At 46.7% G+C, this 21,626-nt stretch overlaps 1 protein-coding gene across 3 annotated transcripts; it reads right to left on the reverse strand.

Moving 5' to 3' along the window:
• Nucleotides 1–3,808: 3,808 nt before the first annotated feature.
• On the reverse strand, nt 3,809–11,220 carry INTS5 (integrator complex subunit 5). 3 transcript variants are annotated; one of them, XM_069965395.1, is made up of 3 exons: nt 11,159–11,220; nt 10,443–10,529; nt 3,809–6,677 (listed from the first exon to the last, which is right to left on the reverse strand). In XM_069965395.1, the coding sequence occupies exons 2-3, from the start codon at nt 10,481–10,483 to the stop codon at nt 3,896–3,898; spliced, it is 2,823 nt and encodes a 940-aa protein (XP_069821496.1). In that variant the 5' UTR covers nt 10,484–10,529; nt 11,159–11,220; the 3' UTR covers nt 3,809–3,895. The 3 variants fall into 3 exon arrangements, with proteins under 3 accessions (XP_069821496.1, XP_069821498.1, XP_069821497.1); XM_069965397.1 differs by having other exon boundaries at nt 11,163–11,209; XM_069965396.1 differs by lacking the exon at nt 11,159–11,220 and adding an exon at nt 11,105–11,146.
• Nucleotides 11,221–21,626: the final 10,406 nt, after the last annotated feature.

The raw sequence follows: 21,626 nt of genomic DNA on the forward strand, positions 1-21,626 counted from the left end.
CTGCACAAGCTCCATAGATGCACAATAGAACCAGCATCTAGTGCCAGAGAGTGAAGAGCTTAACTGTGCGCTTCTCTCCTGGCTTCTTCTAATAATCATTTAGGTCAATGTAAATCTCAATGTACGGTACACTTATACAGCTTGTCCCTCACACCGCAAGCTCCCGTGTGACTATGCAAAGCACTGACGAAAATCCGAGACATGAAGGGGTTAAATAATCTCATTTTCTAGCTCTATGTTCCTCGTATCAGCTGGGCCAAAAGAACAGAAGCCTCATCCGGGATTTATCTCCGCCTTCTAGTGATAAAGGGATTAGGACATCCAGCCTCTGGGTCCGATTACACCAAGCAATTATCAGCCGCGTTTAACCAATTACTGTCCGCTCCAGCCGAAATTTGCTCGATGTAAAAGTCCTTTTACACAGAAAGATTATCTGACCGATTATCTGCCAAAGATTTGAAGCCAAAGGCAGGAATGGATTTCAAGAGGAAAAATCTTTATGACCTGATCTGTTTGTAGTCGGTTTCTAGCTTTGGCTTCAAATCTTTGGCAGATAATCTGTCAAATAATCTTTCTGTGTAAATGGACCCTAATGGTGCGTTTACACAGGCAGATTTATCTGACAGATTTTGGAAGCCAAAGCCAGGAATGGATTTGAAAAGAGGAGCAATCTTAGTCTTTCCTTTATGACCTGATCCCTGTTTATGGTCTGTTCCTGGCTTTGGCTTCAAAAATCTGTCAGATAAATCTGCCTGTGTAAACGCACCATATTAGACCATACTAAGGGACACAGAAAGATTATCTGATGGATTATCTGCTAAAGATTTGAAGTCAAAGCCAGAAACAGACTATAAACAGAGATCAGGTCATAAAGGGAAGCCTGAGATTTTTCCTCTTTTTAAATCCATTCCTGGCTTTGGCTTCAAATCTTTGGCAGATAATGTGTCAGATAATCTTTCTGTGTAAATGGACCCTAAAAGGCAACGATCAGCTGACATGCACAATGTCAGGTGATCGTGGTCTTTCAACATAAATTAAAACGATCACGACAGCAACGGTCTGCTGCCCATTGCTCCGTGTGATAGGAGCGGCAGCAACAGACCGCTGGTCTCTTCAATGGGTAACATGGACCATCTGAGGACTTTGACAAAACGTCAGCGAGCAGCCAAGGAAGGGGAAAGCGTTTGCTCATTGCATCTTTTGAGCAGCCTTAGGCTGCATTCCCACGTTCCGTGATCCTGACGGATCATGGACATGGAATGCATGTACTGGAGCCCCCCCGCGCCCGGACAGCATCTGTAATGAGATGCTGGGAGCGGGGGAGACTGTATTCATAAGCGCCGCGCTGTAATGAATCAGCCGCGCAGTGCTGTTACTACAGCACGGCGCTTATGAATACAGTCTCCCCCGCTCCCAGCATCTCATTACAGATGCTGTCCGGGCGCGGGGGGGGTCCAGTACATGCATTCCATGTCCGTGATCCGTCAGGATCACGGAACGTGGGAATGCAGCCTAAGGCTGCAATCCTACGTTCCGTGTTCCTCACGGAACATGGACGTGGAATGCCTGTAACGGAGTCTCCCCCGCCCGGGCAGCATTTGGTATTAGATGCTGAGAGCGGGGGAACTGTACAGATATGCACCGCACTGTAATGAATCAGCCAGCGCAATGCATATGAATACAGTTCCCCCGCTCCTAGCATCTTATCACAGATGCTGCCCGGGCGGGGGAGATGTCAGTTACATGCATTCCACGTCCGTGTTCCGTGAAAGATTATCTGCCAAAGATTTGAAGCCAAAGCCAAAAATGGATTTGAAAAGAGAAAAAAGAATTTCACCACATTTACTCAGTGTGAACCTATCCTTATATAGATTTGTAATTTACTTCTTTTTAAAAATCTTGAGTCTTCCCATACTTCTCATCTGCTGTATGTCCTGCAGGAAATGTTTTTTTTTCTTTCCAGTCTGACACAGTGCTCTTTGCTGACATCTCTGTCCGAGACAGGAACTGTCCGGAGCAGATGTTTTCTGTGGGGATTTGCTGCTGCTCTGGACAGTTCCTGTGGCAGCAGAGAACACTGTGTCAGACTGAAAAGAAAACATTTCCTGCATGACATACAGCAGGTGATAAGTATGGGAAGACTTGAGATTTTTAAATAGAAGTAAATTACAAATCTAAAAAACTTTCTGAAACCTGTTCATTTGAATGAAAATGACATTTTCGCTGGACAACCCCTTGGATGGATTTGCCCAAGGGGAAGCTACTCTGTTGCACAGATACTAATGCCAGGAAGTTTATGATTCCCCCTCTAGAGTTTGATCTGGGTTCTCTTCTCTTTACACTGATAGGGTGGGTTCACACTATGGAATTCTAGCGGACAATGTCCGCGGAATTCCGTCGTGTGTCCGCGCGCACAGGCGCGCCAGCCTCATGGACACCATTCTATGGGCTGGCGTATTCCGCTATCCGCCGAAAGAAGAGACATGTCACTTCTTTCGGCGGATAGCGGAATACGCCGGCCCATAGAATGGTGTCTATGGAGCCGGCGGAAAGGCGCGCGGCCATACTGCGGAATTCTGTGGATATTATCCACGAGAATTCCGTAGTGTGAACCCACCCATACAAAGGGGGAGATTTATCAAACTGGTGTAGAATGCTGAATAGAATGGTGCAGATTCCATCTTTCATTCATCAGTCTTTGAAAAATGAAATGTGGAATCTGATTGGTTGCTAGGGGCAACTAAGCCAATTTTACTTTACACCATGTTTGATAAATCTCCCCCACAGTGTCCTTTTTTGGCCATTTGACAGCCATCATTTTGAGGCCAAATAACAGACATTATTTCCCAATTATGGACGTTATTTGGCCTCGAAATGATTGCTGTCCTAAAAGGACAAAAAAGCCAAAGAGAGCTAGTGTGTGAACATCATTTTCGAATTTAAAATTTACAAGATGGATTTTGTGAGCATGCCCCAAAAAATAATAATTTAAAAGTTTGCAGTGTCTCTGTTCATTGAGGAAGCAGATATACTGCTCACCTTTTAGTGTTGTCCAGGCGTAACAATGTTATAAGAATTTAGGGGGAGATTTATCAAACATGGTGTAAAGTGAAACTTGCTCAGTTGCCCCTAGCAACCAATCAGATTCCACCTTTCATTCCTCACAGACTCTTTGGAAAATGAAAAGTGGAATCTGATTGGTTGCTAGGGGCAACTGAGCCAGTTTCACTTTACACCATGTTTGATAAATCTCCCCCATTGTCTATTTGGCTTCTCCGATATGTCCAGTTATAAAGACATTACAGATTTAAGGGGAACTATCAGTAGATCATATCCCCATAATGTGCAAGGAGTGACGTGAGGGAAGGTATGTGTTTTACCTTCCTTCTTGGTGCCATTCCTGTGCAGTTAGTAGTTAAATCCACAGCCCGGAGCACCGTTAGGAGCACTGCCTCGCCCCCATCACGCCGAGCTGGCTTGCTCCTTCTAATCATAATCCATGGAGCGGGCCAGGATCAGCCCTCTGGGGGCAGGGCACTGGTCCTAATGGTGATCCGGGCTGTGGATTTAACTACTAACTGCACAGGAACGGCACGGAGGAGGAAGTCATACCTTCCTTCTCGGCGCCCCGTGCGCACTAGGGGGCCATCAGTCGGTTAGATTAGTATAACCTGCTGATAGTTCCCCTTTAAGTGTAATGATATATAACAAAAGGTGACGCCATGACCTTCAGTGGTGATTTTTACAGGTGTTTTTGCTCTTATCTGTGTATTTTCATTGCATTGTCACAAGATACTTACTAAAATACTATAAAAAAACAAAGAAATTTATTCAAAGTAGACATATCCAGTGGACAATTTATTTGTACATAATAGTCAGTCGCCACTGTGTTATGTCACAACTGGAACCTTCCAGATAACAGCCCAAGGCGGTCAATGTTGCGGTGTAAAACGCTGTGTACAATCCCCATGTATTTGGCAGGATCACCTTCTCGAGTGAAGTCTCTGCTGAATATTCCTTTGCCTGCCTGAAACACAAACCTCTGGGGGAATGGCCCATTTTCCCGAACAAAGTCCCAGACGCTGAGAAGAAGCAGACGGACCTCATATGGAGCAAGCAGGGAGAACATCTCTTGCATGTTTGCAAGTGCAGGAGGGAGTAACTGTCCTTCGCCCATGCAAGACACTAACTCACTAGATGCCATGAGGTGCCAAGGTGAGCCCGCAGAGGTCAGCTCACGCGATGCCTCCCAGTGCGCCAATAGCGTTGCTAGAAGACCTCTAAGCAGAACTGAGCAATAGCAAAGAGCAGGGCGACCCTGTGCAACTAGATGGAGGAGCTGGAAAAGTAATGGGTTATTCCGGAAGCAAGTATATATCAGCAAGTCTCTTTGCACCGTTGTTCGGGCATGCTCTTCAGAAGGCCAAGACAACTCGCTGTTTGTCACGTCAGGGCAAGCACATTCAGTTATTGTTACTGCCAGCGTCTTGGCAGCCTCTGGATCCAGCGTGATCAGCTGACCATTTTCTTCTCCATTTTTGGCGCAGCACGAGCATAGGAGGGAGAGCAAGCTCTGAGTATTTTCTGTGCATTCTACCTGCCCACTTTGTCTAGATTTTTCTTCTGGTTTCAGCCCTGAGCCAATGACTCCAGCATGAAAGACAGACCACACACTTCCCGAGAAGTCAACAGTGGAGCCAAGATGGCTGTTGTTCTCCAACAGAGAGGCAGATGCTCCTTCTAACTTTGGAGCGGCTTGCTTGGAGCTGTGACCCCCAAAGAGGCCAGAATTTCCCTGGTGCAGAGCCCCCTCTACTAGCTGGTGTAATACTGCTTTCTTACCAGCATGATACACTTTACAGAGTCTTAGGAGCAGACGGGAAGCACTGCTTATCCCAGTGCTACTGCGTATATGCATGGAGTGGAACAAGAGGTAGGAAGATGAGCGAATAAGAAGATGGAGCTGGGCAGGAGGCAGAGATGAAGGCAAAGGGCAGCAGCACAGTAGCAGGCAGGCAGCTTCACACACTCCAGGAGTGCTGTGCAATAGAAGTTGACCAAAGTCAGACAAGTACTCTGAAAGTGCCGCACCTATCTCCCTACCCATGCCACCTTCTTCACTCTGAACAATCAGTGCCAGATTCTGCAGCAGCTGAAGCGCTCTCTTATCTGTCAGGGCACCGGCATGGACCTGAGCCACACAACGTGTAACTGCAGCTTGAGCCAAACCCTGCATAGAAGAGGACAGCACAGCATGAAGCTGGACTGCCAGGCCCAACTCCTCTGAACTGTGGGCCAGGGTTAGTAACAGGCACAGCGCTTCTGGAGCACATGGGGGACTACTGTATATACACAGTAGACCCAGGAGCTGATGAAGCCATAGATGGCGTTTCCTTTCTAAGCGAAGCATTTCAGCACACAGTTCTGGCAAATATCCCCTCATTGCATCCAGGAACGGCACAGCTTTTGGCGGAGCATCAGACGATGCTCTTCCTCCGGTCCTTCCATAGACTTGTTTCTGAAGGCTGAGTAGCAGAAGCCTGACAATACGATCACAAGCTTCTCGCACAGAGTCGTGCACTGCAAGCCCTGGTGTTGTTATAACGGAGGCTGGCATTGCTGTATCCAAAAGAAAACGCAGCAGCCGTGGGGCACCAGTGGATGTCTGACACGCCAGGTGGATACATAGATTCAGCATATTGTCCAATTCATCTCGCGGAAGTGTAGAACAGTGCTGCTGTAGCTGGGCCAACGTGGACGGCTTCAAAGAGTCCACTAAGTCCTGGCATACGGTTCCCAACAAGGATGGTGACAAAGCTACAAGCTGTAAGAGGTAAGGTAATGTTGCCCTCTGCTGCTTGCTCCCGGGCCGCAAGCTTTCGTGAAACATCCTGAGAATCTCCTGGCGGATGCTATTCCCATGACGTGAGCTTAAATGGCCAAGAATGCCAACCACAGACCCCAACTTTGGCACTCGCTTCTCAGGAGTTTCAGACATCGAGCTGTGTGCGCAAAAATCCTTCAGGCCGCATGACAACACTCTACTTATTATGGTGCTTGGAAAAGAATTCCCGATGTGAGCTACCACCCAGTCGAAGTGTGGAGAGTGTTGTACGGAGGTATCCAACAGAGCATCTACACACGCATCCGGGCAGCTGTCAATCATAGTAGACAGACAAAGGGTGTAGATGTCCATAAGCACACGGGTGGCTCCACAGGACATCCAGAGTTGTAACAGTTCATTGAGGCTTGTGGAGTGTGGCATGCCCTGTCTATTTGAATGCTTGCTGCTTAACTGTCCCATGAGCTCAATAGACCAAGCAGAAATGAGAGGTGCCCATGCCCGGGGATTCAGCTTTATGAACTCCTCTAATACCTTATGTACTTCCTTGGTCACTTCATCCAGACCTGGGGTAGATGGTGGAGGTGGCGGTGCTCTCCGCTGAGAGGATGACGACTGTGGAAGGCAGTCTTGAGAGTCCCTCTCATTTAAGAATGATGAGACACTGTCATGGAAAACGGATCGCAGATGCTCCAGTACAGCATGGCGTGCAGGAGGAAGGCATCGTAATAGCAGCAGCGAGCATCTGGCGTGGTCACGTAGGCTTAGTTTCTGGCCGTGCTGGGGGTCTGAGCCAGTTAGAAATGACTTTATCTGTAGGGAGAGCTCCTGTGGGCTGTATGCAGGGGGGAAAAACAGTGAGTTAGAAAATGACCCTTGGTAGCAATATAGAAACAGATCCTATGACATGTAATATGACTGTTTCCTAAACTAACATAGAAGTGAAGAGAGACAAGGTAAGCAGGTCTTCTACCAGGTCTCCTCTCCATCTCAGGCTCCGTCCTTGGTAGCGCAGTGCAGGGGGAGAGCCATGAACTTGTCATCTGGGTGGTGTCTGGGCCCAGATAACTGGCCTCTTTGCCAATCTCTTTGTAAATCATCACCGCAGAGTATGCTGACAGGCAAAAGAGCCGTGACTAGTCCCAGCCCAGACACCTCCCAGATGACTAGTTCACGGCTCTCCCCCTGCACTGTGTGCTAGAATAAATAATGTTTTGCAGGTATATAAAGCTACCAATGAAGGAGCCTGAGACATAAAGAGAGATCTGCTTACCACATCTATGCAGCCTTGCTGGGAGCTTAATCAGCACAACTTCCCTTTAAAGGGGTTGTCCGGCGATAAAAAAATTATTCACAGAATAACACACATTACAAAGTTATACAACTTTGTAATGTATGTTATGTCTGTGAATGGCCCCCTTCCCCGTGTTTCCCCCCACCCACGCTAGACCCGGAAGTGGTGCATTATACTCACCGCATCTCGTGTCGTCCACGGTCTCCAATCGTCAGCAGTGACGTCTTCTTCGGGAGGCCGGCGGATCTTCCCGAGTGCCGGCCACCCTCTGCAGCGTCATCCGAAGCTCAGCCGCGATTGGCTGAGCATAACTGTGCTCAGCCAATCGCGGCTGAGCGGCTGATGACGCCTCCCAAAGAAGACGTCACTGCTGACGATCGGAGACCGTGGTCGGCACGTGACAGGTAATGTATAGCGCACCACACTTCCGGGTACACGGGTGGGGGTGGTGGGACACGGGGAAGGGGGCCATTCACAGACATAACATACATTACAAAGTTGTATAACTTTGTAATGTGTGTTATTCTGTGAATAATTTTTTATCGCCGGACAACCCCTTTAATAAGCAATCACGAAGAGGCCTTGTACGAGTTTTATACAGGGCTGTAAAATAGACTCTACATAAGCATCCAGTGTTGTCCTAGAGGGGGTGCTCGGCTGTCTACTTACAGCAAAGCCCTGTTCTAGTGGCTGGATTGGAGCTGTTTAACAGCATAATGAGGCCAGGAGTGACTTGGTTAGCAGATCATCCTCCTTATACTGGATTTCCTCATGATGCGACCGGGTAGTAGAAAACCTCTGAGCAGTCAACCCTAGGGACCCAGACAGGGCTCTAGAGCAATGCTGTTAGGGCACAAACAGTGGTGTCTGGCAACAGCCTGGATCATAGTGACAATGCATAATGATTTAGTATACAGATGTATGCTAATACATTATAAGCACAAACATGTAAAACAGTAATGTCCTAAACATTTTTCTTTTAAAAGGGGTTATTTAGGGTTAGTAAAAACACAGCTACTTTCTTGCAAAAATAGCACCACCCCTGTGCTCAGGTTGTGTGTAGAATTACAATTCAGCTCCATTTATTTAAATGAAACTGAGCTGGAAAAACACACCCAAAGTGAGGTGCAGCTGGTCTCTCGAGTAAGACCTGATGCAATCGGTAACCTGACATGTCAGATGATAAAGTATGTTCAAAGTTCCTGCAAATGACAGTAACGCTTTAAAGAATATGGTCCAATAATGTTTTCTTATTTAAGAGTCATTGTCATTAAAAATAACTTTTGACATGTTAAATCCAGATCCACTTCTTAGCTGTTTCAACAATGTAAGTCTATGGTACTACATTATCAACAAGTGGCAGGGGGGTGGATCACGCTGCTGCCGCACACTCTCTTCCTCAGCTATATCTCCTGTTTGCAGCAGGTCTCAGTAGTGAGACCACTGAGACCAGTAACTTTAGACATGCCTGATAACATGTCAAGTTATTTTTAATGGCAGTGACTCTTTAAGGTGCTATTCCACTCTGGCAAAATACATGTTATATTATCCCCCCTCATGGAGACTAACAATTCATTCCATACACGTCATTACCTTTTCTGTCTCCTTTCCTCAGTTCTGAGCAGGATGCTTTCTGCTGAAAACACAGAAAACTGTGTGAGCTGTTCACTCCGTCTCCCCCCCCCTCCAGCTCCCTTCCCAGACTCTGTGAGACAGGAAGAGATAAATCACAGTAAGGTCACAAGTAACTTGACCTTAGATTAACTCTCCCACACTACACGGTGCAGAAACAGCAGGCCAGGGACACTGTTTACATAAGCTATCCCAGAAGGGAGGGGGAGATGAAGTGGACAGCTCAGACACAATTTTTTGTGTCTTCAGCAGAAAGTAACAGGCTCAGAACTGGAGGAAGGAGACAGAAGAGGAAATGTATGGAATGACTTGTTAAAGAAGTCTGGTGGATTATAAAATCCAGCAATGGCAGGGGAGCAATTCATTACAATTACTAACTTACCCCTCCCTGTGCCCGCAGAGAGTGGTGGGACAGGTCTCGGGATCCCTGGGCTCTGGGATCTCTGAAGCTGGAACGCCATGACCCTGCTGATTGACTGGCCGCTCAGGCAGTCAGCGATTAGGGCGCAATGCCCCTCGAGCCACTGATTGGCTGAGTGGCAAGTCACCCCCCCCACCCCACCCCCGAGTTGTGAATTCATCACAACTTGAGGGAAAATGCCTTCTGGTGGGAGTCCCGCCGCTCATCTCTGGCACGGGGAGAGTTAAGTCCATACTTGTAATTAAAGCTGCACTATCAGCAGGTTCTTCCCAGAGAACCTGATGACATGCCGCAGTAGCTGTGTATCTCCGTAATACATATTAGTTTAACCCCTGTCCTCCCCCGCATTGTTTGTAAAATCGCTAAAGGCTCTTATGCAAATTACTAGCTTAAGAGCATTTAGGGCGTTGCTCGGGGCAGGAGAGCATCGCCGCACCCCGCCCCCTCCTATCCCGCCCACTATGCATATTCATAACTGCATAGTGGGCTATAGAGCATATAGACACTGCTGCTGCTCCGGCGGGACTTCTTCCCTGGCAGTGTCTATACACTATAGCCCACTATGCAGTTGTGAATATGCATAGTGGACGGGAGGGGGTGGGCTGAGCAGGGGCAACGCCCTAAATGCTCTTTTGCTAGTAATTTGCATAAGAGCATTTAGTGATTTTACAAACAATGCGGGGGAGGAGAGGGGTTAAACTAATGGCTATGTATTACAGAGATACACAGCTACTGCGGCATATCAGCGTGTTCTATAGGAAGAACCAGCTGATAGTGCCGCTTTAATTTCACCCCTGCAGGATTTTATAATCTGCAAGACTTCCCCTTTAATCTCCAGGAGGGAGTATGATTCCACATGTATTTCCACGAGTGCCATTAAGAGAACAGGGGTCCTGTGTCTGGTGGGGGTCTCAGCACTACCTCTCCTGTGATCAGACACTTATCGCCTAAACTGTGGATAATAATTGTCAGTTCTGGGAAAACCCCTTTGAGAAACCATTGTTTTGAACGTGTTGTCAAATGACAATAAAATTGCTCATCCCCAGTTTAAAGTGACTGTACCACCAGGCCCAGCCCCTCTATGATAGGGTTCCATTGATTCTAATGGAGTCACGTCATGGAGGGGCTGGGGTTTCTTCCCACTAAGGGTGGGCCAGCCCGCCTCAAGTGCTTCAGCTTGGGCATGGTGGTACAGTCACTTTAAGTAATAAAAACATTTTTTTTTTTTTTTATAAAATAGAATACAGTAGTACCTGAGCTGGGGAGTGACCCCCTGGGGCTGCGAAGAAATCATGAGGACTCCAATACTAGAAATATACTGTGTCCTGCAGAATCATCACCTAAGGACAAGAGAGACAGGAATTAAATGGTTAAGTAAAATTATCTTTGAAGTGTCACTGTCACTTAAAAAACAAAAAACATTTAACCTGTCATAGAGACATCTAAAAAGTTGACTGGTTGGGATCTGGGTCAGCGCTGAGACCCCCACCAATTGCTAGAATGAGTGGAAAGAGCATCTCTGTCTCTCTCCTTGCTGCAGGAACAAACACCCTAGTAGGTCTATGGAGCCCATGCCCTGCAGCAAGAAAGGGAGAGAAGAGCTCAGCTTAACGCTTCTCCCTCTGTCTCTAGTGATCACTGGGGGTTTCAGCACTCAGAACCCAACCAATCAAAACTTTTACATGCCAGAAGTATATATATTAGTCAGTAGATGACAGGGGTTGTAGTGCTGTAACAGCTGGGGAGCTGCAGTCTGGGGACCATTGATGTTTATGAGGCAGCCTGGGATGTGACCTCAGGTTATCTGACCCGACAGAAACACGTTGTATAGAAGAATTCCACAGCTGTTACATAGATGTAAGTTCACACCAGCTGCGGCTCTGTATCTGCCGCTTTACTATCGCAGGCTGCCCACCTGACAGTCAGTGGGGTTTTACACCCCTGCACCAACTACAACTGTCACACTTACCTACCCGCTCCACTCGCTCTCACTATCGTATGCCGGATCCTTGCGCGAATCAAAAGTTCCGGTCAATCCCAGTGACGTACTTCCGGCGGGCGGCCATCTTGGTTGAGGGCAAGTGTCGGTTTCCTTCCTTTTGGTAACCTATGTGATTGCTCTGTGTTCAGTAAAGTCGCTCTTGGAGTTTTGGGCAGTTTATCAATACAGTCTAATTATTCATAGTGAACTAAAGATGAAGAGAGAGAGGGAGGGAGGGACTGTGTGCAAAACATCTGACTTAGTATTAGTATTGCCCCTAAAAAAATGTTTTTTAAAGTTGGGAACGTAAGAGCTTGAGTCTGACTGGTTGTGATGTGTAGTGACTGGACCAAACCGCTGGAATCTGGGTTTTCTAGTTACAGGTGTCAAATTCTGGCCCTCCAGCTGTTACAAAACTACAATTCCCATCATGCCTCGACAGCCAAAGCTAAAGCTTTGTGTGTCCAGGCATGATGGGAATTGTAGTTTTGTAACAGCTGGAGGGCCAGAGTACCGGTAGGTACTTCTCATAAAAAAGGTGGACAGGTTAAGAAAAGGAAAACATTTTATGTTGAAAAATAAAAACCGTGCCATGATTGGTTGCAATAGGCAACAGAGAATTTATCTTACATAAAGTTTCATAAATCTACTCTTTAGTTCCTATGTAAAAACTACACTTTAACACTTAAAGGGGTTGTCCCAACTCGATAAGCAAAGTCCATGTAAGTATGAAGGGGGGAGTTTGGTGTGAAAGAACTTATCTGGCGTCACACGACCCGACCGCAGAATCCTCTGAACACCTATGGGGTGAACTAGATTGTGAGCCGGGCCCTTTTATCCACGATCAGTGTCTGACCTCACAAATGCTTCTCAAAATTCCAAAATCTTGTAAAAAATCTTATAGCATAAGCCATTATAGAAGCAAAGGGGAGGTTCTATTCCATACTAGGGTGCATTCACACATACAGGATTGCAGCAGATTTGAAGTTGCAGATTCAAAGCAAATCAAATCTGCTGCTGATGCTGTACGTGTGACCGCACCCTTAAAGCATATGTACTACTTGTACATTGCTTTTTTTTTTTTTTACAGGAACAGACTGGTGCCCGTGCCACGGTCCTTTTTTTGAACGGCCACCTCGTTCGCATGCTGGGCCGGTGCTCGAGAACAGACCGGCGCAGTGAGCAGGAACGAGTAAGCAGTTCAAGAAAAGGACCGTGGAACCGCCATCCCCCCACCGGTGCCAGTCTGTTCATGTAAAAAACTCAAAGTGAAGTACCTAGTGGTACATTTGCTTTAATGTCTGTGGATTTAGATTGGGGATGTCATAAAAGCTCCTGAAGGTTGAACCCCTTCAGGACCGTGCGAATTTTCATTTTTGCGCTTTCGTTTTTTCCTCCTCACATTTTATTTGATTGCTTTTAAAAAATTACCGTATTTTTCGCTTTATAAGACGCACTTTTTTTCCTCCCAAAGTGGGAGGAAAAACTAAGTGCGTCCTATAAAGCGAAGACGGCTCCCAAGCAGTGCCGAGCACCGCATGGAAGCCGACACGCCCGCCCCCTGTATTGCCGCTCACTATACATATGCATAGTGAGCGGCCCTGAGCCATCCCCTCCGCCTGCCCCGCCCGCCCCCTCTATCCCCGCTCAGCTGAGCCGATCAGAAGCCCGGGAAAGTGCAATGAGCAGCACTTTCCTGGGCTCCTGATCGGCTAAGCGGCAATGGAGGGGGCCGGCTTGGCGGGCGGAGGGGATCGATGTCCTACTCACCTCTCCGCCGGCCCCAGCAGCTCCTCTCCCGACACTCCGGTCTCCCGTCATCCTCCGGCCTCCCCTCATCCTCCGGGCACAGGCAGCGGGGTACAGAAAAGCTGCCTGTGTCCCGGAAGTGTTCTGCAGCTGCAGTCTCTCTGTCCCCCGCTGCCTGTGCCGGAGGATGACGGGTGACCGGAGTGTAGGGAGACTGGAGTGTCGGGAGAGGAGCTGCTGGGGCCGGCGGACAGGTGAGTAGCCTGTTTGTTGTTTTTCTGGTCGCAGGGGGGATTGGCTACTATGGGGGGCATTGTATGGGGGCATTGGCTACTATATGGGGGCACTGTATGGGGGCATTGGCTACTATGGGGGGCATTGTATGGGGGCATTGGCTACTATATGGGGGCACTGTATGGGGGCATTGGCTACTATGGGGGGCATTGTATGGGGGCATTGGCTACTATATGGGGGCACTGTATGGGGGCATTGGCTACTATATGGGGGCACTGTATGGGGGCATTGGCTACTATATGGGGGCACTGTATGGAGGCATTGGCTACTATATGGGGGCACTGTATGGGGGCATTGGCTACTATATGGGGGCATTGGCTAATATATGGGGGCACTGTATGGGGGCATTGGCTACTATGTGGGGGCATTGGCTACTATATGGGGTCACTGTATGGGGGCATTGGCTACTACTATATAGGGGCACTATATGGGGGCATTGGCTACTATATGGGGGCATTGGCTACTATATGGGGGCACTGTATGGGGGCATTGGCTACTATGTGGGGCACTATATGGGGGCATTGGCTACTATGTGGGGCACTATATGGGGGCACTGGCTACTATATGGGGCACTGTATGAGGGCATTGGCTACTATGTGGGGCACTGGCTACTATATGGGGCACTGTATGAGGGCATTGGCTACTATGTGGGGCACTATATGGGGGGATTGGCACCAATCACACTGCTGCTATCTCCAAACTGTGACAATGAGCAAAATATTTTTTTTTCTATTTTTCCCCCCTAAAATCAGGGGTGCGTCTTATCAAAAGGCGCGTCCTATAAAGCGAAAAATACGGTAAATGCTCCTTAAAATTGCTCTATGACCATGCTTATAACGCTTTTATCCTTTGGTCTATGGGGCTGGTTGAGGTGTCATTTGAAATTTTTATTAGGGGAGTTTTTTGTTTTTTTTTACACAGTAATTAGAAGTCCCCTGGGGACTTCTATATACACAGCATTGATCTCCCAGTTAGATCAATGTAATAGAGCACTGATCCATTAGATGGGTGCTCTTTTGGTCTGGTCTGCTGCAGACCAGATCAACAGAATACCGAGCCGGGATCAACTTCATTCCGACGCTGAGGCCCAGCCGGGTAAGTTAAACGGCTCACCCCTCCACGATCGCGTCATGGGGGGTGGATCTGCCTACTAGACACTAGGGATGAGGCATAAATAGCAGTTTAGATGCAGCTGTCAGCCATGCGACCAGACCGCGCCCGCTAATAGCTGCGGTCCCAGGCTATTAAGAACACTCAGGATCGCGGGCGGTTCAGAGCAGAGTCGCTGTGCGGCCCCGCTCTGAACTCCCCTACCTGATCAAGGGCATACAGTTACGTCCTTGGTCGTGAAGGGGTTAAAAGGAGATTAGTAGCTGCTGCTAGATCTGTCCCCAGTTCTGCACCCTGTAAATACTAAAGGGAAACTGACACCAGGGGGAAAAAATCTGCAGACGTATGTAGCCTTGTTTACCTGTCTGCTTCTGAAACCACCAAAAATCCATTTGTTTTGGGGATCTTAGTTTTGTATTTTCTGTCTGAGCTTTCTGTCTTTTTCCTGAAGGGTGTCTGTTCTGGAAAATAGGTCAGAAAATTATAGAACTTGTGCTATTTTTGGAACCCTGTCACGGATGACCCTAAAGAAGTCTATGGGAGCAGAATTTCAGATGTGCTGGTAGACAGTAGTACAGCTGGGTGCTGCGTCTGGCCCTATACCTGTATGTGCTCCTAATCAGTCTCCCCGCCGGGACGCAGCACTATGCTTCTGGCCACAAGAGGCCGCTCTATACCCCCTAACGCTGCAGTACATGAGTGACATCACTCTGGCGCTCACAGAGCCGGAAGGGAGAGGGAGAAGTCAGAGGAGAGCACCAGTGCAGCCATGCAGCAGAGGAATGTGGCTTTTTTTCTCTTCAGTTCTCTTCTTCAGTCCTACACATCCATAGTATATAACCAAATAGATTTATGCCAGAATATTGCCCCAGATAAAATGTATATGGGTCAGCAATAATCTTGTTGAATCTTTGTGAGACATATGCACGTGCATGATGTGCAGTGTCAAAATAAAGTTATGAAGATAGCCAAAGGGCTCAGGCACAAGGAGGAAGCTACACCGCTGTCTATTATGGAGTCTTCTTCACCCTTGGCTACTAAGGAGCCTCCTTGTGGTGAGTAGTGTTCGTTCTATGCAAAGGCCCAATGAGCTTTACAGTGTCAGTCAGAAATCATTTCTCATTTCCGTTACCTTGCTGATCCACCGTATTGTTAATTGTGGAAGATATTTACTGATGACCCCATTAGGTACACATTAGATGTCAGCCAAACACTTGTTTGGCCGGTGACTTTCTCTCCCAAGCATGCATGTGTTTTTAGTGGGAAGAGAGGCATATACACTGCCGGACACTGCTGGTGGTGGTGTATCTCCCCTGGAACATAAGGATTGGGCACATTGAAATCCAAATGCTTGATCCTTCTCTCTGCCAACATCATCTTTCAGGGTTTCACTGGTAGCGACCATACCCATTAGCTAGTCATGTAGTCCTAAAGAAATTGGGATTGGGGTGTATACTTTGGGTGACCCTTTTCAGTGCAACTGTAAGTGCTGGGCACCAGCTGTAGTCACACCAGGTCTGCCAAAATTAAAAGAATAGCTGACATGCTGGGGTAAAACCTGCAGCACATGTCACTTTGCGCTGTGGGTTTTGATTGGTTGCAGCACTATACTACTACGGTACATTACAGCGGATTAGTTGGGCCAGATTCATCTAAACTAGTGTAAACTGCTCATAGCTACCAATACAGCTCAGGTTTTATTTTACCAGAGCTAAAAGCTAAGGCTATTATTGGTGGCTGTGGACAGTTTATACCTATAGCTTCTATTTTATACACTGATATCTGGGCCTATGTCTCTCTTCTTATGCATACACTTTATATTATAGTAGAAATTCTCACTCTGGTGTGACCACAGGGTGGCGCCAAAGTCACATGTATTTAGGAGGCGGATCACACTCCCTCTCCCTTCCAGCATGTCTGACCTCAGCCCCTCTGCAGACTTGTCTCTCCCTGGACGCTGACCTTTCTCCAGACGCAGCCCAGCAGCCAGGAGCTCTGCCTTTCTGACACAACAGTATTAAACATAACAGATTTTTTTTGGCTGTCATACAACCATGCTCTTCTGTTGGCTATTCCCACACCACATTTTTGATTTTTTGGCCACTAGGTGGTAGTACTGTCATTATTTTAGGTAAAATGATACCTCTAGTATCAGTCTCTTCTGTAAGAGTGCCCTCCACACACATCCTTTTTGTCTGGCATTTTTTCAGGCCTCCAAAAAAACACCAGAAATGTGTTTTTTTCAAGCATTTAAGGTTTTTTTTTGACATTTTTCACTCTATGTAAATGATATTTTTTTTGTTTAGGCATTTTTGTGTGCTGAACCTTTTTCCTCTGCTATTACCTGCTAGGGCCTAGTTGCTGGACGACACAAGTGCACAGCAGTGCATTTTTTGAGACAACCAAAACAATCTTGTTGAAGTCTATGGTAGAAAAACGCCACAGTTTACCAAACTGCCTTAGAGTCTCAAAAACGCCAGAGAGGAGAGCAAAACGACGCCCCCAAAAATGCCACGAGGCAGAACATAAACTTCCACTGGCCTCCAGTTAAAATAAGACACCATGGTCTTTTTATTGGCATTTTTCCAGGGTTTTAAGGCAAAGTGAAGCCAGACTAATTTCGGTTCCTTATAGTTTGTGTAATTTAGCTTATAAAGAAAAAAATGCTAATTCAGAATTTTCCCACTTCTGTGTTTCTAAAATGTTTTTACCTTTTAACCTTAAAGGGTACGTGCCGGAAAACCCCTTTAAGACTCTAATCTGAGGATAAAGGTAATTTTACCTTAATCCTAAGCGCCATTTCTGTTAAATCTTTATCATGGTCCCTCAACATACCATTTTAATTGGTTCCAGGACAACCATTGTATGTTGAGACCAAAACTCAATGTAAAACTAGTAATTGGTTCTAAATCCCCCCAAATTAGAAACAAATAAAAATTTAAAGGAAAATAAGCAGCTAACTAATATGGATACAGCAAGTCCTTAGATACAGTCAGAAAGAGGTACTGGAGTCTCTAAATTTGTACACCAAAGGACCAACTCATTATAGTACAGATACAGAGCAGTACAGGACATGTAGTTTCACACTGTACTGTAGGGAGGAGATACTAGACGCACACAGCAGGACAGGACATGTAATATCACACTGTACTGTAGGGAGGAGATACTGCACACACACACAGCAGTACAGGACATGTAGTATCACACTGTATTGTAGAGAGGAGATACTAGACACACACAGCAGTACAGGACATGTAGTATCCCACTGTACTATAGAGAGGAGATACTAGACACACACAGCAGTACAGGACATGTAGTATCCCACTGTACTATAGAGAGGAGATACTAGACACACACAGCAGTACAGGACATGTAGTATCACACTGTACTGTAGGGAGGAGATACTGCACACACACACAGCAGTACAGGACATGTAGTATCACACTGTACTGTAGGGAGGAGATACTAGATACACAGAGTACAGAACATGTAGTATCACACTGTACTATAGAGAGGAGATACTAGACACACACAGCAGTACAGGACATGTAGTATCACACTGTACTATAGAGAGGAGATACTAGACAAACACAGCAGGACAGGACATGTAGTAGCACACTCTACTGTTGAGAGGAAATACTAGACACACACAGCAGGACAGGACATGTAATATCACACTGTACTATAGAGAGGAGATACCAGACGGCCAACCAGTTCATGCACTTCACTAATACAGGGGTTTTCCCAGTAAAATGGCCACTTTCATTCATCGATCAGCTAGTATTTTTACATGTTCCGCATATCTGGACTGTCTGTAGCATTGTATGTTGAGTCTGGTCTCAAGTTACGCTTGTCCAGAAAGGACCATTGTATGTTGAAAATATTGTATCTTGAGGCCATTGTAAGTTGAGGGACCACTGTACTTTATTCAATATGCACCCATCCACCTTGCTGCCCCGCCTCATCTTGTAAATCTTGATCTGGTGCTCTGCAGTGATATCACAGCACAGCGCAGCCTCAATATTCATAAGGAAGAGAGGGCCAGCCAGGTGGATTGGTGCACTGAAGGTAGTAGTCCGGCCCTTAAATTTTCACTTGCATATAAGAGAAGAAAGTAAGAAAATTACCTTCATCCTCAGCTATGGACACATTACATTTACCCTTAAAGGGGTATTCCCCCCAAAATTATTTTTGCATTAATACGTTGCCCACCCATAGTGTCAGGACTGTGCTTTGCCACTCCTCGGTTCGGGCTGTGCGGCCGAGAAGGCGCTGAGTTGAGGTTTCTTTGCAGATTTATCTGACAGATCTTTGAAGCCAAAACCAGGAGCAGACTATAAACAGGGATCAGGTCATAAAGGAAAGACTGGGATCTAACCTCTTTTTAAATCCATTCTTGGCTTTGGCTTCCAAAATCTGTCAGATAAATCTTTCTGTGTAAACGCACCCTTAGTCCTGTCTGAACACAGGTGTATATTAGGTTTGTTCAGCCCCACCCGTCTTGCTCGCTGCTGCCTGGCAGCTTCAGGGTTAACCCTGCTGCTGTGCAGGTGAGCTGTGTAGAGGATCAGGGGCTGGTCCAATCTGCTGCTGGACTGAGTCCATGATCCTGCATAAATTGTATTCAGCTCCAGCACTCCTTGCTGGTTATTGCAGTTCTAAACTCCTGCTCAGCTTGTATGGTATCTCTTTCTGTTTTTGACCCTTGGCTTTCTCTGCTTGGACTATCCTTGTTTGCTGCCTGCCCTGAACCTTGTACCTGTATCTGGACTTTTCTCTTGCCTGTTGCTATGTACTTCGCTGCCCGCTGTTGCTGACCCGAACTGTTGACTTTGATTGCATTGTGTTTGTCTGTCCTGTTAAGTGTTATCCACCTATTTCAGTGTAGGGACTTGTAGCAAGTAGGTATGGTCAGTGGGCGGGTTCAGCTTAGGGCTCACTGTTCTTGTCTCATCTGCCTATCTTGCCAGTTCTCTGGTGCTAACACATAGCTTTCCATCTTTCAAATATAAAGTTATTATGGATTCTGCACAGTTTTGCTGTTATCTAGATGCATTCACCCCCACTGAATGCATAGAATCATCAAATCTCAGTCCAACCCGACACACTCCCTGCTCCTGGCCCCCACCCTCAGAGTCGGCATCACGTGTCCTCCGTCTCTTTAATGGGCCGGGTTAGCGCTTCTAACCCAATTCACTGAAGAGAGGGAGGACACTGCGACAGTGACAGTTGCTGCTGTTTACTGACTCCCTCTCCGACAGCAGCCCCACAACTGTGTAAGCCCATCTCCCCCCCCCCCCCCCCCACACACACACACTGTGTGCACCCTCTTGCCCAAAGCTCAACCGCCTAGCACCCTGTATCAGGCCTGTATCAGCGGACCCCCCATCCCCCCCACCTTGCATCTTACCTGGTGTCCGCACCCCCCCTCCCGCAGCAACCACCCTGCTCGACTGGCGGCTCACCTGCGGCCTCACCTCACTCAGCTCATGGTGGCCGCCCACGGTCCGCACAACCCCCCCCCCCTCCTCTACACAGCTGATTGTTCACACTGGGAATTGGCCGCAATTCACTCTCTCTCGTGTTCCACCCCAGGCAACCTGCTTTGATCACTCTTCAGACTTGAGCTGACTTTTTTTTGGTCACACACTTTTTGCATGGGATGCATCATGACAGAACGGGCTTTAGATCAACTGATAGAGGCTTCTCCTGCAGCACCTATCAATCAATTACAGAATACTTATTCTTATATACTTATAGTTATGATCAGTATAAGAAATCAAAGGATTCCTTTATAATAGTCTTCTATTTGGACTAAAAATGTGTGTAAAAAAAACAAAACAACAGCAATAGTTTTATTAAATAAAAAAAATCCTATAATAAAAGTTAAATTCACCCCCCTTTCTCCATTTTTAAAATAAAAAATGGTAAATAAATAGTCAAATAAACATACAGTATATGATATTGCATACGTAATTGCCCGAACAAATAAGACATAACATTATTGTTATGTTTTATTCTGCCGCACAAGGCAGGGAGAGCAGTGGCAACTAGTTATCTGGCCTGTGACTAGTCATGGCTATCTGCATGGCTATCTGTGGGGACAGTTGACAGTTTGTGGTCTCTCTGCCTATCAATCATCCCCGCACTGCGCACTGACATGGAGAGAGTGGTGACTAGTCACGGGCTGCCCTACGCCTAGATGACTAATTGCCATCCCTCTCCTGTCCTTGCCCTGCAGAATAAAAGTTCTTTCTCTGCTTACTGAAGCTACGGCTGCAGCCTCGGCCAGTATGTGCTGCGAGCTGCACAGTAGCTCTATAGGTTGCTGGAGGGAACCATATAAGCACAATCATTTCCTTCTACCTACTTTCTAAATATTCAATATTCAGCACTTTGCTGCAGTAAAATCTGTGTAACTCCTGTACATAACTAACTGTACTGCTGCTTCTTACATAGCTCCATCATTACACTGCTCCTGACTGCTGTTCTTTCTCAGTCATATACCCCTCTCTTCTCTCACTGTAGCCCAGTTTTAAGGGTCTTTTTCACTTGGCAATTATGAACCAAACCTCACCCCCATGTAAGAGATCTAGCGATCAGCCAAAGATCGAGCTGCAGTTGTGTGTTTGCAGTGTCCCAGCACATAGATTCTTTTCTTTATAAGAGTATTCTGTTAGTTTAAGTGCTGGAAAGAGTAATGGACACTGTAAAATCCTGTCTCATGTTGCCCCCCAGTGGTTAAGTATGGTATTGTATCTTACTGCTCATGTATATTGATTTACTTATTTGTTAGTCATGTGGTGTGGTGATGCAAGAGACCTAGTGTCGCGTGATCCACTGCTGCCATAGCAAATCCAATAGCCATCGAGCTTTTGGCTTGGGGTTCAGTGCAGTTCCTCTCTAGTCTTGAAGAGAGAAGGTCGCTTCCTTGCTGTCCTGTGAAGAGAAGGTCCAGTACCGCCAGTCTTGTGGTGCGGACGCTTCACTACCACTCCTCTGTTAGATATATCTATATACTCATTCCGATCCAGTCAAGACCCACTGTAGTCTCCAAAACTCCTGTCTACTCCAAGATCTGGGTTCCTCGTCCAATTCTCCATATTCTCCTCATCATCGCTGACTGCAAATATTCTCCTTAAAACTACTATACCCAGCATCAGTACCTCAAGGGAACTACTACTCCCATCCTCAGTAAAGATTCTTCCTAACAAAAGAGACACTTATAGATCATGGCCTATTGCAACACCACCTATCTCTTCAGTTATAACTAATTCTGCCTATTGCCAAGCTGATTATTCCT

This window comes from Dendropsophus ebraccatus, chromosome 4, assembly GCF_027789765.1.
Source record: "Dendropsophus ebraccatus isolate aDenEbr1 chromosome 4, aDenEbr1.pat, whole genome shotgun sequence".
NCBI classification, from domain to species: Eukaryota; Metazoa; Chordata; class Amphibia; order Anura; family Hylidae; genus Dendropsophus; species Dendropsophus ebraccatus.